Source organism: Scophthalmus maximus, chromosome 14, assembly GCF_022379125.1.
Source record: "Scophthalmus maximus strain ysfricsl-2021 chromosome 14, ASM2237912v1, whole genome shotgun sequence".
Taxonomy (NCBI): Eukaryota; Metazoa; Chordata; class Actinopteri; order Pleuronectiformes; family Scophthalmidae; genus Scophthalmus; species Scophthalmus maximus.
Window position 1 is genome coordinate 5,949,629 of NC_061528.1, and position 17,420 is coordinate 5,967,048.

At 43.0% G+C, this 17,420-nt stretch overlaps 1 protein-coding gene across 3 annotated transcripts in view; it reads right to left on the reverse strand.

Moving 5' to 3' along the window:
- The window catches only part of clybl (citrate lyase beta like), a 53,497-nt gene that overhangs the window by 21,443 nt on the left and 14,634 nt on the right, over positions 1-17,420 (reverse strand). For 2 of the 3 annotated variants that reach the window (XR_004796376.2, XM_035651670.2), the window contains exon 2: positions 3,569-3,782. Coding sequence is in view for 2 of the 3 variants with exons in the window: in XM_035651670.2 (XP_035507563.1) it covers positions 3,569-3,782 (214 nt within the window). In the remaining variant the exon portion in view is untranslated. Of the gene's footprint in view, positions 1-3,568; positions 3,783-9,729; positions 9,765-17,420 lie in introns of those variants that run through there. The other variant, XM_035651671.2, reaches the window with a different exon arrangement.

A 17,420-nucleotide genomic window follows, 5' to 3' on the forward strand; every position in this document is an offset into this window, starting at 1 on the left:
TCTGCATGTCTTGTGTGCTTTTGCAGGCGCGTGCGAGAGGTGCTTCCCGTCGCGTCGGCAACTCCACCATGCCATCTGGAGAGGAAATCGAGTGTGAAGTACAGTATAGTTTGGGACCAAGCTCCGTGGCAGTGGCTCAGCAGTTAGTTCATTAGTTCCAAACTTCCAGGGATTAGGAGAGAATCTCTATGGCAGGGAGGCAGGGGGGAGTCAGGGAGGATGGAGGGACCCATGTGGGGAAAGGAGAGAGAGAGACAGACAGACAGAAACGCCAGGAGGAAAACTGGACCATAGGGCACTAAGAGACAGAGAGAGAACATGAGAGAGAGAGATAAACAATCTTAACCCTGAAGACCCCGGAGGGGGGAAAGGAGTGAGAGAGAGGGACAAAGGAAGAACAAGACGGCAAGGGAGAGAGGAAGAGAGGACAGGTGTAGCCGTCAGTTCCGCTCCGGGGTTTCAACCTGCCCTCCCTCTTCCTCCACCCCACTGATCATACAGATATGATGATATGTGTAAGAGTGTTAGAGCAGTCAGCCTTGTCTTCCCTCCCCTCTCTCCTCCCCCTTTCTCTCCCCTCTGGGTCCGTGGTGACAGTTAGCAAGCTCTGGGTGGCTCCTACCCTTTACTCCCTTTCTTATCTCCCTGCCTCTTAAGCAGCCAGCATTACTGCCATGATGGGGCATAGACGTTTTTCTGAGTCAAAGCGGCAGGCAATTAAAGCGGGCACTCCCGGATTTCAATTTTCAACAGAAGGGGGTGGACTGACCTTCATCACGTACCTTTTTGACATGAATATCCTTCCCTGTTTTAAGGTGAAGGTGAGAGATAATGAAAAGAATACATTAATGAACACCTAACAGGAGGGTGGTTTGGGGCAGTAGCCCCTACTTAAAGGCATAACCCATTGTTTCCTTCGTCAAAACATTGGTTCAGGATGGCATTAAGTAAGCTCACTCTCTGCTTTGCTCCAATTCTCTTTCCACAGAAAACACCACACATGCATTAGGAGTACTTGGTTGAGGTCTGGCATCTCCTGGCAAACGCACAGTGCCAACTGTGCAGCTGTCATGGTGAATATGATTGCAGCTACCATATACATTATTAATTAAAAATTGCCTGTACAAACACATTATAATGTAAAAGTTTTTTTCTGCATCTGATAGTGGTAATCTCACAGGGGCCAAATGTACTGATCTTCCTAATGCTTTTGACCATGTGGATTACTATGTCCTTTAGGATAAGCACCATGCTGTTAGCCTTCAACAACATGCATTTTGGTTTCATATCATAAGATTTTTTTATCGTTGGATAAGGGTGTAAATGCAAAAAGGTGTCCCTCTTTTTAAATGATGTATAGAGCAAGAAGGAGCAGAGAAAAGGATTACGTTTAGCTTAAGAATTTCACTGGTTTAAAGTATTGTAAAAAGTTTTTTTTGTTTGTTTTTGTTTTTTTCCATTTTAGTCTATAAAGAAGGCTTGAAACTGCCTCAACACAGTCATCATTTCAGCCAAACGATAGTGTCTCTCTCTCTACCTAATAAAACTCTGTCTGCAGTTTTAACACCATGTCTACACAAGCGCGGTAGTATAAATCGTTCATTAGACACACCGCTTCAGTGTTCCACCAGTGTATGCAGGATGTGTTCAGGCAGAGTGCTATTGTGTTGGGTCACTAGCACTTTGTAAAATGGCTATATTGATCAAAACAGAGGCTTGTGCCAGACTTGCATAAGATGGACAACACAAAAGGAGCAGCTGATATACCTCTAGACAAGTCTTCATACCTTTTTCACCCAGATATTAAAATGTTAATTTACTCAATAATGATAAATCAATTGCAGAGTATATCTATATAAATTCCCATTCCCTCACTACATATTTTGCTTCTCTTAACACTGTAAAATACAGGTTGCATGATTACAAATACAAAGTATTTTCTCAATACGACTTTTTAGCGCACGCACGCACGCACGCACGCACGCACGCACGCACGCACGCACGCACGCACGCACGCACGCACGCACGCACGCACGCACGCACGCACGCACGCACGCACGCACGCACGCACGCACGCACGCACGCACGCACACACACACACACACACACACACACACACACACACACACACACACACACACACACACACACACACACACACACACACACACACACACACACACACACACACACACACACACACACACACACACACACACACACACACACACACACACACACACACACACACACACACACACACACACACACACACACACACACACACACACACACACACAGAGAGAGTACTGTTTATCCAAAAGGAAAGAAATTCATCTTAAGGGAAGTTGTAACTACACAACAACCCCCATGGATTTCCAATTGCCACAGCGGAGGAAGAAGCTGGGAGTGTGGGAAGTGAAGAAAGGATGCCAGTATGAAAGGTGGATTTTTCATTGAGTAGATGACAAAAAAAAAATGTATTACACAGTATGACCTAGCAAACACATGGTTAGGTTACTGGGTTTGTGTGCAAGTGTTGACTGAATGGCTGAAAGCATTTCTGTTGCCAGTGCTTTGTACCATGTAGTACTGATACAGCTGGCTCATAGAAGAAGAAGAAATTAATAGGGTTATACGTATAGCTCTTCCTGTAGTTTATGTAACTTTCCCCTTTATTTTTTTAACAGCAAATACAGGGTTTTATACTATTCTCTAGAAAAAAAAATTACATTAAAGTCACTATTTACAATAGTTTGTCGCAAACAAAGTTGGAAATAGCTTCGTCAATTTTAGTTTATGTGAAATACGTGATTGTAAAAAAATAGCAATAGGATGAAGATGATGATGATTTTGTAAAAAGTTAGACAAAGACGTGAACCCATCACATGTTGACAGCCCAAGAATCCCAATGTCTGAAATTCTCCCCAAGCCTGAATGGCCGTTTCAGTGCTGCATTCCTCTCCACATTTCCCCTCCTAAAACGTAATAAAGACAGAAGCTCTGACAACCACCAAACTCCATCACGGGGTCACAGATTTAGCCTGTCAGTCACACACGGCATCTTCTCATTGTCTTTGTCTGCTACAGGAACAGCCTCGAGCCACTTCAATCATCTTTATTATCATGACTTAAAAACCTTTGTTAGTTAACTTTTTACCCAGGCTCCTTCTTTATCCCACTCACCAATCACAATTTCATGGGCAGTTCAGGAGGGCCAATGGGGAGGTCGCGTGGGCGGGAGGAGAATGCTTTTAACCTGCTGCATCTGGTGCTTTCCCGCTGCTCGCCCAGTGGGACGTGGTCACCTTGTTTTAAAGGACCCTGATGGGGGGGAACCGCTGCCTTTATGCCGTCATAATGGGGTGAAATGTGCTTGTTTTAAACATGTCACTTAGGTAGTTTTCCTTTCAGTGATTAAGACCGAGCACCTGTCTGAAGGAGGGAGATGGAATTATAACCATTCAGGATCACACAGCTGTCCGTGCATTTTTTTTTCTTTGTGTGGGCCTTGCTGACCTGTTCGAGCCAAGCTGCATTGCACTGATGCATCTGTGTGTTTCTGTACCTTTTTGCTGAGGGCTACGCCGTCCTCGCAGTCCAAGACGACACAGTCGACATCCAACGAGGCCAGCTTCCTCAATTTTCGCTCGTCATTGCCGGGGCAGTAGAGAACCGCCCTGCGGGGTACGTAGCGCGGCGAGGGGCCTGCAGAGTGATGGTGATGACGCCATGCTACGGGATATGACTGCCAGGCTGTGGGCAGGAGCCAACCGTCCTCCCTTTCAACACAAACACATGCATGTATAAGTGGCACATAGTCATATACATGTGTTTGTGTACACCGCACAAATGTACACAACACTCAGGCGGGGGGTGCCATGAAGTACATATCTTCGGTGCATACATTACTCAACTGAGTATCAATATTAAGGGGCAGTGGATAATTAAAGGTTGTTGCTGCATTCATCTTCATAATATCCACAGTGTCTATGAAGAGCCAGTGTGGGAGGCCACATCCTCCAGACTAGAGTGAAAGTCTGGAAGCGTTTCATTTTGGGAGTTCTGTTTGCCCTTCAGCTATTCATTGAAGTGCATGAGGCACGTTGACCCGCGCTTTGGGAACAAACTCACCCAAACACTGAGCCACTCATATGCTAATGGGGCCACACTGCTGAATATCTTAGGCAGGACAGAAAGTGAATGAGTAGGGGGTGTCACTATAGTTGCTGGGGCTGAGTCATGGAAAAACAAAACCTTAATTTTTTTTTTTAAAGACTATGTTATGTGCCTTTATTATCTATCTATGAACTCCTGTCATTAAGAGAGTTAACTATTGATTAAATCTTTTGTAACCTTGATTTTGTTCCAATGTGTTAAAAACAATCAATTTCAGAGGAAAATATCATATTTAAATACATTTACATTGTTATTTATGCTTTTTTTCTGTAGGGTCAGTTTTTGCTCTTGAGATCTTATTACAGGTTTGGAAAACCATACAACAAACTACAAATTTTCCAAGCAACACTCAATAAGCAATATGTGCTAAAGTAAAATAAAGGCAAAAATTAGCATGAAGTTGTTCCACCTTATAACCTTGAGATTTAAGTTATTCATTTGGATTACCACAATATGAAATATCCCGGACACTTGACATGCTCATCATGGTTCACACACAACATCACAAACTTGCAGTCAAGTTGGCTTGTGTATCGCACACCAATAATCACAATCCTTTCACACGCATCTTAATCATTTGCTCCATCCATCTGGCTTCTGAAACATTTGGACTCGTATCTAAATGTTTAGGATCAGGTTTACGTATTTACAGTGAGAAACAACTTATCCCACCACTAGCTCTTTTGGGCATCAGAAGCCCGGCGAGAGACCATATTAAACAGGGAAGAGAAAGATAGAAAGGAAGGGGAGGGGGTGTATTCCCTCTAGTACAAGAGGGGGCTGAATTACTCTCTTTTCTTGTCTTTTGCTCTCTTAAAGGAGCTAAAGTCACTTCAATAGCCACTTAATCCTGTCAACTACGCTTCCACGTGCCCTCCAGTCCCAATAAGGCCTAATCTTAACGGAGACGTTGCGGTCGGACCAGGCGGATAAACCAATTCAGGTTGCTTCCAGCCTTTTAGTGCTTCCAGGTACACAGAGTCTATTTGAGCAGGGGGACTGTATTCATGAAAAGGCTTGGGGAGAAATATGGCAAAGGTTGGAGGGATAACTATGGCCAAACACCGTGCAATTTGTGAACCGTACTGAAAATAAGTAGAGCTCATGCCATTTTAGGGCCAATAATCTACGGGGTCCAAATTGATGGACAAGAAATGGAAGAGAAAAAAAAAAGCAAGAAAGGAAAAGAGTAGGTAGGAGGATGGATGTGGGAGTGCTGAGTGATGGTGGTGGTGGTGGTGGGGGGCTGTTGAGATCTAAATTAAATCTGTCTATTACGTGCATACCGCTCAAGGGGGAATGTTGAAAAGCCATATTAAGTGCCCACTTGAAAAGGGAAATATATTATAATATAGCTGAAGTACAATAAGATGGTGGCAGTAATTTAAGAGTAGTTTTCATTATGAAGGGGAAGAAACTGAAACGGGGAGAGGGAGTGGTGCCTTGATGTTGGCAATAGGCAGTACAGTAGTAGCAAGGGTAAATTACAGAGGCCAAAATCAGCATTTCTCTCCTTTAATTCCACCTCCTCATCTTTAAAAGGCCTGAATTGACAGTAAACTGAGGGTAAAGAAGAGATGAGGCGGGTAAAATGAGTCCCACTTCTGGTTCTGACATGAGAATAATGCAAAGGGCAACCGGCTAATAAAAATGTAATGTTATATGTTCTTCTTAAGAAAAGAAAAGAAAATTCATTATCTAATATATGAGGGCAGTGTACAGGAAGCAGTAACAAAGCATATAATTGCATTCATGTGGTGTCAGAATAATCAGAAGAATGAGTTTCCGAACTGGAAAATTAACGTGAACACGTGAAGAGTATTTATTATCATTTTACATGCCCGTCATATATGATCCTTTTTCTTTGCTCTTCCTTATTATGCAAATATTGAAAAGAGGAGTCAATGTGCCATTTAAATGATCTAAACACATAAATACAACACATTTTCTGTACAGCGTTCCATGATTTTTTTTCCATATTCCGACTTTAAAGCACACGAACATGCCGAAAATGGTACCAAGTACCTACCTTATCAACACTATATTATTGTGAAGTAATTTACATTATTTTACATATTTAAATCCACAATCTGCTCGTACAACACGAAAGCTTAAAAAAACAAAAAACATCTAGGTGATGTATAGTAACACTACATATTTTATATTTTAAGAGATCTGATTAATCTGGTGGTGGTCTTAGCATTTGGGTCTGACAAATATATATTTTATAAAATATATATATATTTTAAAGGTTTTGGATGTAAAAGCAGCCTTATGGATCCAACGTGGATCCAGGGATGGTGATTAAATACATCACTTCCATATACGACATGCAATCTGGAATTTTTTATTCACACCATCCCACATCTGCATGCAATTTCCCCATTATTAGATCACGATTGTGTTCCATATAATTAACAGTCCCTTAAGTACCATATGCACCTACGTTACCAATTCCTTTTCCTCTCAGTTTTTTTTCCTTTCTTTTTTTTTTTACATGAAAGGTTATGCTAACAGAGGGATGTGTGGCTATATTAGCAGCTGTAAAGTGGTGGGACCTAGCCACAGTGACAACATTTACTGGTCTGAGATCAGAGGGAAGTGTGTGTTAGTGGGTTTATATGGTGCTGGATGGGGATGGTTCTCATTAGTGCAGACCCAGGCCTAGTGGCACTGAAAGGGAGAGGATGAGGGTAGGGGAGTGGAATGTGGTGAAATGGTGGTTAGCTCTGCGTTAAGACTAGACATGGGCTTTCCTGATTGTTGTTGTTGTGAACGGCCAAAAAACGTTGTTCTTATAAGCTGTGTCACACTTCTCCATGCTGGCCGAGCAGCATTTTTTAAGCATATGTTTGTCAGTCTTCCTCCAACACCAGAGAGTGTGTTGGACAAAGCCGTTCGTCGGTATGAAACCCATCAACTGATCTTCAGTTCAACAGAATAAAGCCTCTGATGATCTGACGTTCACAAGTCGGCGTCTGTAGTGCTTCACTACAGTAAATCTACCTTGAACCGCACATCCTTGAACTTCACATCTCATTTTCACCACTCTCAGACAACTACGGTACACGTTTACCATATCCAGCTCCTGCTTTTCCCTTCCAAGTTTCATCTCCTTATCTCTCAAAAATCCCCCGTCATGTAATCCAGACACAGGGTCGCAGATATTTCTTAAGGCAACAATCATGTCAACAAAGCACGTCACCTAGAAATGTCAAACTCTGGAATGGTTGTAGGATTACAGAGATATACAAAACTTTAGTCTGGTGTGTGTGTGTGTGTGTGTGACATCTGACTTCTCACATTTGGGGGTTTTGTGAGCATGTAAAATAAGTTTTCCCGCAGACCTAGGTATTTAGTGATGCCTGGAAATTGGGTCCTGTATCCTCACATGGACTCACTCGGACATGTTCAGGAAATTTTACTAGGGGGCTGGCAGGAAAAGTTTCAGAAAATGTCCGGAGCAACTTTTGCGTTCTCATTACCAGCCCCTCCGGAAAAGTTCAGGAAAATGTCCGGACTTCAATGTTCTTGCTCAACAAATGTTTTACCACTACCACTGTATTTTTGATGTAGTCGTGTCCCTATGGGACGGACAACACTATGTGCTGATAAACAAACTGAATGCTAATGAATGTGCATCCTCAGCAGCAGCATACACTATATTACATTTTGATAAATATTTCATTTGAAATAAGTAGACCGATAGTGTGGCCCGGCAGTAAATAACTGTATTACAAATAGCCTGTAGTAATTGCTTCATTGTCATGATGTGATGATCACCATTTCCTGTAACTCTACCAGCCTCCACCTGGCAGCATAATAGACTAATTCAGGTGGTAATATTCATCCTACAACATGAATTACAGCAGATAACCAGCGAGCCACTCCAAAACAGACCCCGACGACAGACTCCCTCTCAATATGTAGATTTCCACAAATTATTTCCAGCATGGTGGTGATGGCAGAAGCTGTGTCTAAAATGCACAAAATTAAAGATCTGTGTTTTCTGCCCCATGATAATCAGCTACTTCTTAATATGCAAACTACATTCTGGGGTCTGTGGCGCTTAGGATTCTGGATTAAATTTTGGTGAAAATGAAGATGAATAAAGAGTAGGGTAGGAAGAATCGATATTGTTGAAGCACTGACAGGCCCTTCCAGCAGAATCCTGTCTGCGGGTGGGAAATAAAATGGTCAAAAAGTCATTAATATTTACCTAGCTTCATGTCCACCTGCCTGTCTGACACTTCTTTTTGTCTTTTAGAATGAAAGAGAGCTGAAGCATCCCCCCACACATGGTCGGCCTCACAGCATGATGCTGTATGTGTATGTTTTGCTTCTTTCTTTTTTTTTCGGAACACTGCCTCGGGTCTGAGGACACAATTGGACGGCAGAGAAATCCTGAAAAATTAAGCAGAGACACCTGAGACAGGGAAAGGAAAGAATCAAACACTTTCCTTCTAGCTTTTCTCTTTTCTCTCTGCCTCCTGCTTTCAATGCTTGCCCTCAAGCAAACTGGAGCTCGGGATGCGCAGTCCATTCCCCTCCAGATGAGATCGGGAGGTGGCTGCTGAGTTTACGGGGGGGCTGGCCTTTTCCTTTACTATAGGAGGAGCAGGACAGACAAAAGCATACTGGACCTGCTAACATCTTGTTGATGATGACTGTACCGATGAAAACATTCAATTTGTTCAGAGCAGCTAAGAAAGCAACCCCCATTAGCATGTTGTTCATGTGTTCCATCATCATAAAAATGCAATACACTCTTCATACATGCAGAAGAGATCAGGATTTATGTTTCTTTAACTTTTAATCTTCTGCCATTTCACTAAATGTACTACTTCAAATTTTTAGCGAAGTGTTTGAATTTTCCCTCGTTCTTACTTCCTCAGATTAAAATCACAAACTGTCCCCTGCTTCCCGCATTAATAAGCTAATTTCAGTGACACTGTGTCCCTCACCATCAACAAAACCACTTGCTCATCCTCCCATCCATTTCTTTCCACCCCCTTTCTGGTCTTATTAGTTTGGGTTTTATGCCTTAATCTACACAATGAGGATGAAGTCATGGCGGTTATCTGCAGCAGCCAATGTCTGTCTACCTGTAATCCTTCCCAAAGTCCCCGGCTTTCTCCCAGCTCACAAATCGGCACACAATGCCTTTATGCAAGGCCTGCGCCGTAATGCCCATTGATGACTGCAGACTTTTTTTTCTTCTTTTTTTTTGCTTTCCCTCATGCCTCCGCATTAAAACTAGTTAAATCCCATACTCCTCCTCCTTAGGAGAACGGAGACGTCTTCATCCCCGGTCTCAGGACAGGGAAAAGTCAGAATGTAAAGGACATGAGTGCGATCGGTCACGAGCTGGTATCCAGCTCTCACTCTCTCTCTCTCTGTCTCTCTGTCTCTCTGTCTGTCACTGGCAACTCGATAAATCCATTCAACTCAGTACTGATCAGTTTGTAGCTCAATATCGTCGAAATAAAATGTAAATAAATAGGTTGAATTCAAAATTGTGCGTGCGAATTAATATACTTATCATGACACCTTAAAAATAATGAATCCATCTTTAAAAGTTAATTGAGAGGGGGAACTTAAAAAGGTCAAACAAGTCGCTCCATTCGAGGCGGGCATAAGGGGGTTAGCTTTTAACTTAGCATTTTTATTGACTCTGGCAAAACAAAATGAGCGGGCTCTGTAGGATTGTGCACTCTGCATTGGCCATTCAAGGCTTCAGAGCCCCATTGTAGTACTTTGAAGAGAATGAAAGGAAACCCCACTGGTGGAAATGCAGTGGAACAGCCCCACAACAGGCCACAACTGTTCCCTTATGCATGAAAGGCAGGGACATAAAAGACAAGATGGACTTCTGAGGTAGGGCCAAAAACAAAGGCAACAAAAGTGCTGATCACGAGGGGATGACACGACTCGTCTCGGCAGAAGGAGCAGGGAGAAAAGGGGCAGGGGACAATGGCACTCCTGGCCAAATGACATGTTGAAGAATTGAAAAATCCACACAAGAAGTGTCTTCTCAATTCACTAAACCTACAAGAGCTGGGTGACTGTCGGCTGGACCCTGGTCAGCCTGAGGGAGGGAGGGGGGTGGGTGGACAATAACAGCCCACAGCTTTTCTCTCTCCAACTTTCATTCCCAAATTGTTCCCCCGTTTTGGCAAACAACTTGGCAAGGGCAAAGATGGACTGGGGTGATGGCTTTAGTCCGCAACACACCAAACCAAAACCAGACCAAATCAAAGCGTGGTGGGTTCCGCTCCCGCAGCTTCCGTCTTGATCTGTTGGCTGTCTGCGCGTCTGATCTGTTTCTGTTTGTGCCCTAAACACAATTATGCCACTGAATAAACCTCCATGGAAACAGTCGGACGAACAAAAACATGTTTTTTCAGTTATTCAAAAAGCATCCTTGTTTTTTAGTGACAGTGCCCATATTTGAGCCAAAGTTTCAAAAGTCATACTAAGTAACAGTTTGCTAACAAGAACACTTCCTGCCGATCTTTGCCCCGTTCTCTTCTAGCCTGGGAAAAAATATTTTTATTTGTGCGTCCGCAGGCGTGATACTTTTTAAACGATGGTTAGTCTTCGTGCAAAAGGAGAAAAATGACCATTCTTGTGAATAAAGATCTACACATACCTTTAAAGTACGGGCTAGGACTAGATGTTAAGTCGCATGCTGAACAGTGCACTCCACAGGTAAAGGCCCTCCTCCACGATAGCCCGAGGCCTATCCCACCATTCTTCACACATACCCACAGGCCCTTTAACTGGTCATCACCCCGTCTGATTAATGGATCGATGTGGTAATTGATTAGTGAAGAGGGAGGTGGGAATGAGAACATAGGTCAAACGTCAATAATGTCGCCCGACAAAAGGTGGAAGACGTAAAATGTACCGGTGAGAGCCTCCAGCCAGACCTCTACCCATCAAAGCCCTGGCAGGACTAACATAAAGGCCCCGGCCCATTCTCTAGCCTGCCCTGCCCTCCCTCCCCGACGCTCCTTTTCTCTTGGTAATGCTGTCTGTTAAAGTGACAGGAACCATTCTGGGAGCTGCTTGTCGGCTCACCTTCATAAAACAAGCCGTAAAGCAGCAAATAACAGGCTTATATGGCTTCATTATACCGGCTATGCAGGATCACACAGCTCTGGGCTGAGGGGCGGTGGGGGTGGGGGGCTGTGCTGGTAGTGGAGAGGCGGGGGGATGTTGGCAGGACAGCCTGGTTCTCGTGATGGTTTGTTGTCCGAGCGGCTGTCACCGTGTCCATGTTTGCTCAGGAGAGAGGACCACTTGACCCTCATCAGTCCTGTATTCCCCCGAAATCCCAGGCAGGACAAACCAAGAGGTATGGCTCACTTTGAAGATGGTGTCACACACACTTTGGAATCATGCTGCACACTTGATAATGATTTTAAAATAGTTTGCTCTGCTATACTTAACACAAGATGCTAAAGTTAAAAATTATAATATGACACCTCTAACAAATATCATCCGTAATCAAGAACAAACCGTGATTGTGTATCCAAACGGTAAAAAAAAAAAAAAAATGGAGGAGAACAGGGCCAGATGGAGCATGCATCTGCGACAGTAAACCTTTGGCCGTGGCAGGGCCGGACGCGAGGAAGATTCTCATTTATTTCATGCAAATATCTCTGGGCCGTTTCACAGCCTGACAGTGGGGGTTGCAAGGTGGTCATTATCTCAGGTTGTGTCTCCAAAACATTTCCCCTGTTTTTCAGAGTCAGCCACGGGTGCCTGGCAAAGGAGTCATCAGCAGCAGTGAGAACAAGGAGCAGCGAAGTGCACTTGTGCGCTTGTACCAGTCTGAGGCACAAATAAGGCGAGTCCCCTATCCTCACAACACAACTCATGGCATTTCTTCAAAGACGTGTTTTTTCCAGGGTAACACCTTAAATGTTGTATTCAAAGAGCAACATCATTGTACATATATACGATGTGTGATTATTATCATATATACAAATGACTGGGGCTCCATTAGGGTTCAAAGCTTCGACAAGAACTATAAATAGGCCTTCTGATATTAGCAAGTCAAATATGCAGCAGGATGCTTTGCAGAACATCTGGTAGGCAAGCTTTACACTATGCTCACCAAAGTAACTGTCCCTTTATGTGCTTATCTGTCATGTGCCCGGTCCCAGTTGTGTTGAGATCAGTCACTTATCTCTTTAGCAAGGCTGTGAGGCGGCGGTACAAGCGCCATCGCTGTGATCATTGTATAGTTAATTGTCACCTCCATCAACATTAGCACTCTCTAACATGCTTACCAGAGGGGGGAAAAAAGGGAAGGGGGGGTGACTGACTGCACGCTCTATTCTGAGGCTGACACTTGTTCTCTGAGGGGCGGTATTCGGTGTCAGGATTACAGTGCACGGGAGAAAGGAGGCGGAGGAGAGGAGGGGAGCTTTCCCCACAACTCATGTCATCGGGTCTCTCAGTGATGGCAGCAAAGGGGGGTGGGAGGGGGGGAGAAGAGACAGGGAGCCAGGGAGGATTGATGGGTGTTTACTTCTTTTTTTTAAGCAGTCTCTCAACCAATGAAAACGCAAAGAGACCAGCGTTCACAAGGACAATCCTCCCTTGACAGTTGCACAAAATCAACCCACACCGATAATGGATACTGATACACACTCTGGTCATATATATATATATATATATATATATATATATATATACAGTCACATGACCATACACAACTCGCATCACGAAAATAGGCTTATTTGGATGTAAACTCCACATCAAAAAAGACACTCAAGGTTGTGAAGGGTTCAGTATGAAGACACATGCACACACACAAAATATCTATTACACACAATTGGCAAAAGGCCGGAAGGATTTAAATGTGTCACCACCAAACCATATGGAATAACACAGCAGAGCCTAATCTAACAAACACTGCAGCGCGCACACACACATACAATACATTTTCTGGCCTCCACACAGACACACACACACATATCGGGACTGTACAACAGCATTCCCATCTTGAGCCCCCTGGATCAACGGGGCCATCTGACACTGTGGAGCTTGAATGCATTAAGACTGGCAAGGTGGCTGCCCTCTCCATCTCAGCCAGCACAGTTACATAACCCTCCATGATATGAATGCATTACCAGTATTAGTTCTGCGGGTGAAAACCCCTCTCTTTCACTGCTCACAAACAATACCACCTCACATTTACTGAACAGATAATGTTGCCGCAGGATGTCAACCAACTTCCATTAAGTTATTTATCTCAAGTAAAAACAAATGCAAGGTGGCCATGGTACAGCATCTAAACTGAATACCAAAAAAAAAAAATCATATACTCAACTAAGATTTGGAGTTAAAGTGGTTGACACGTGGTTGACCCCACAGGTGTCAAGGGTCATCTCAAGGGGTAACAAATGAAAGGAAAGAAGGGGTGGAGAATAATGAAGGGGGCAGCTGCGGAAGGATAGAACACTGGTTTGGTCAGAGGAGGGGAGGAAAGGAGAGCACAAACAAGGAAGGGAAAGGCTTGATTGCATGGGCAAGCTAAAAAGAAAATGGTCTCATAATATTGTCTGCATGGGACGATCTGAGCCGGGATGTGCCTGGAAGCACCCTGGATATGGATAAGACTGGAACATTGGATCAGTCGGTAGATCAGACCATTGGATATTTTGGCCTACGATGTGATATGTACTACGTCTGGCCTGTTGCCCCCACTCGTACAACCAATCTGAGCCCAGACACAAACATTCCCCCCGTACCCCTCCTCAGACCTCGGAAAAAAAGTCCGACAGATGGGTCTACTGGAAAGATCCACTCGGGAGACCGAGACGTACTACGGCACTGTCTGTCTGTCCACCGTTTGGATTTGGAGGAAAACTACAACAAGAGGAAAACAGGACGGAGAAAAAAGGGACATCTGCGACTTTTGTCGTTTTTCCTCTCTGGTGGGACATGATGTGTCACGAGTGAGCAGAGTCCTTTGGATCATATTCCATTCAATTAATGAACCCCCAACAAACACACAACATTCACACTCCTGCTCATAACTCCTCGTCTCTCCCTGTAAGTTGCCTGTGCCCCCAAGTGGTTGAATATGATAACTGCACCTGCTTTACAAATGCATCCGTTTGAAACTTGTGGAACCACCATGCTTCAGTAGCCAAGGCGATTGAAAACTCATTCATGTACTGTAAAATCTACTTCTAGTTTCAAACCTCTAACCTTCTTGTACCACAATACTCTTTAACAAACTGATGTAAAGGAGGTGATTGTAAATGAAGGAGGGCTTCATGATGGTGCACTGCAAAATTCTTCTGTGATTCAAACATTAACATAGCAAAGAACTTTTAGGAGTATCAACCAGATTATCTCGGCACTACAGAGAACTGATACTACAGAGCCAAATTGTGGTACCTGAGAGGATAAAGAAACACAATATAACTACATTGTGACCCCTACATCTTGTTCCAAGCAACAGTGAGTGAGGGCAATGGCGAGCCCAAAGTGTGGATACAATTTTTGAGAGTTTAAAAAGACAAAACCCACTGGTTTTGGTTGACGTTAACATAGCATGTTTAGTGTTACTAGCCAAAACACTGTTCTGAATTCCATACCAACATGCTGAAAGACTGACAGGCTGGAGGTTGTAGGGAGGGGTTTGGAAGGGGAGAGGGAGGGGTTTGTTGTGTGGGTGTCTACATTTTTTCTAAACAACTTACAAATTGAGAAGTTTGAACTAACTAAAAATTACTAAAGTGTTGCAACTTAAATATAATTTTCTTATTACATAAAGAGTAGACTACCAAAAATAAAGGTACCATTGGGTACCTGCACTGATTTCCAGGTGCCGCTACTGGTACCATATTTGTTCAAATGTGAATGGTACCCATTGTGAATACAGGTACTCCTGGATGCACAACGATCAAATCTGTCAATTTGTGTGACTTACAAAATAATTTATCATTTGAAGCATGCTAATCATCACTTTTCTTGACGTTAGATGTTCCTCTGTTCTGTTGATTGTTGGAAGTACATACCACATAAACAATAAAAAATATGAAGTGGCATTTACTCCCCACTACTGTCACTTTCCCCTCTAATTTCTACTGGGGGAAAACCAAAGATATAGCTAAACAACAGAACAGTAAGAGTTATTAATTACGAATTTTAAATAATAAAGCTGATGCTCCCTGTAGTGTTTTAATGACAGACGCTTCATTCTTTTAACCAACAGGGATGCCTTTTGCCCTCGACTTCTGCCCAGCCCCAAGCCTTTAATTAAGACTGGCTTAAGCCCGATTGATCCTGACACACCAGGAAGTTTCTTGAATATCTGACCATGGAAGTATTATATAGGCCACAACCCCCCATAGAAGCCGACAGCCCCTACCCACATGCCACATGAAAAGATTTGTAAGCTGAAAGCCCGTCCAGTTAGCCCAAGGGACCTTATACGATTTGAGTTATGCCTAAACATTCTGCACATCGGGCGTGTTTCTTGTCAGCACACATTAACAGAAGTTTTGTGGTATTATTATAACATTATGACAAAGTATAATGTCTGTATATTTGCACTAAGCGTATGCCACAAAATGCACTGACAACAGTATTTGGGTGTATCCCAGTTTCAAACCTTTGTTGTGGCTCTGTCAGGGGGTCCATGAAATAAAAAAGGGCAACAACAAAAAAGATGCTGGAAGTCATTATGAACAAGACCTGGCACACCGTCGCAAACAAGACTGAATGCATTTTAATGTTGAAAGTTGTTTTGTTTTGTGGTTCTTATATTTCATATGTGACAGTAAAAACTATATGTAGGCAGGGACTTTACCTGGGGACGTCGATGCTTTACTGAAGACAAAAAAACTGAAATGCAAACAAAGCATTTCAGGCAGCTGTGTTTTCAGTGTGAGCGAAGGGCTCCCTTTGCCATGGACATAATCCGCTGTAGCTTTGTAGAACTTCTGCATGCACAAAAGCTATATGACACACTAAAGGAAATGGGGGGAAAAAAAAAAAGCATATTATAGGCACTTTGAATCAACAACACATTTCCTGTAGCAAAAGCAGTAATGCAAATGGGAAGCTGGGATTGTCAGATTGTCAGAGCTCTGTGCTGTGGGTGTTTTGCACCACATGGAGAGAATTCTTGTATTAGCTTTCACCGCAACACAGCATGTATTCACCACTCTGTGGTGATCTGGGATTCTCCTGAACCACAATTGTTTGATATTGTTACTCAATGTTTCACAAATAGTATGCAAAATATAAAACCAATGTGTGAATTCTTTTCGTAGCTTAATCTTTTTTTACATAAAATCTTGTTTAAAGGTGATTTTAAGTATATCGCCGAGTCGCCAAGTGGATGCAAATTTAAGACAAACTAATCCGACTCTTCACAGCATGACAAAAGATTCCACGTGGCAACCTGAAGGGCTTGGACACGTACTAGGAGAGAGGTGAGTTGTTGAAGCTGAGAGGAGAGGAGTTAAGACTCTGATCTGCTGGAGGAGAAATCCTGCCAACCATTCAAGCGTTGGCTCCAGGTGTGGACACAATGAACGACAACACTCGCACAATATGATGCACACAATTACAACATCTATGGGGTACTGCAAAAAAAGGACATCATTCAAACTCATCATTAAAAGGTGACATCCCTTATGTCTTCACCCAATCACACAACACATTTCTTTTCTAAAAAAATTAAAACCCATTTGCCACTGATGTCAATGGGTTCACGACCCTTCTCCCAACCTGGGCCCAATGAGGGTCTGGGTAATTTCAGTCAGCCATAGAATTACTGTAACAACATTATGGTATTTACAGTCCTTCGGGTCCTCTCAGATCGGAACCTTCACAGGAGATGCTTGTTAAACTAGCAAGAAAATTATTATTAATTTCAATAAAAATAAAAAATCCATGACAAAATTTAATTCAAATATGATTATCATTTGCCTTAAAAGGTAGTATTTAATCCAGGGCTCTTGGGAAACTGCAACAGCTTAGTTGAAGGCGAGCAAATCACTTTCCACCCAAATATTAAGTCATTTGTGACTGTAACTAAAAAACTAATTTGTGCATACCATTTCTATGAAAACAATCACAGATACTACCAACACTATCATTCTACACAACAGATGATGAAAGTTAAATTCCACAAACTTCTCTGTGTTAGTTGTAGTAGGAGACAATGGTTGTCAAATGTTGATGTGAGTCTGTTAAGAGTGCCT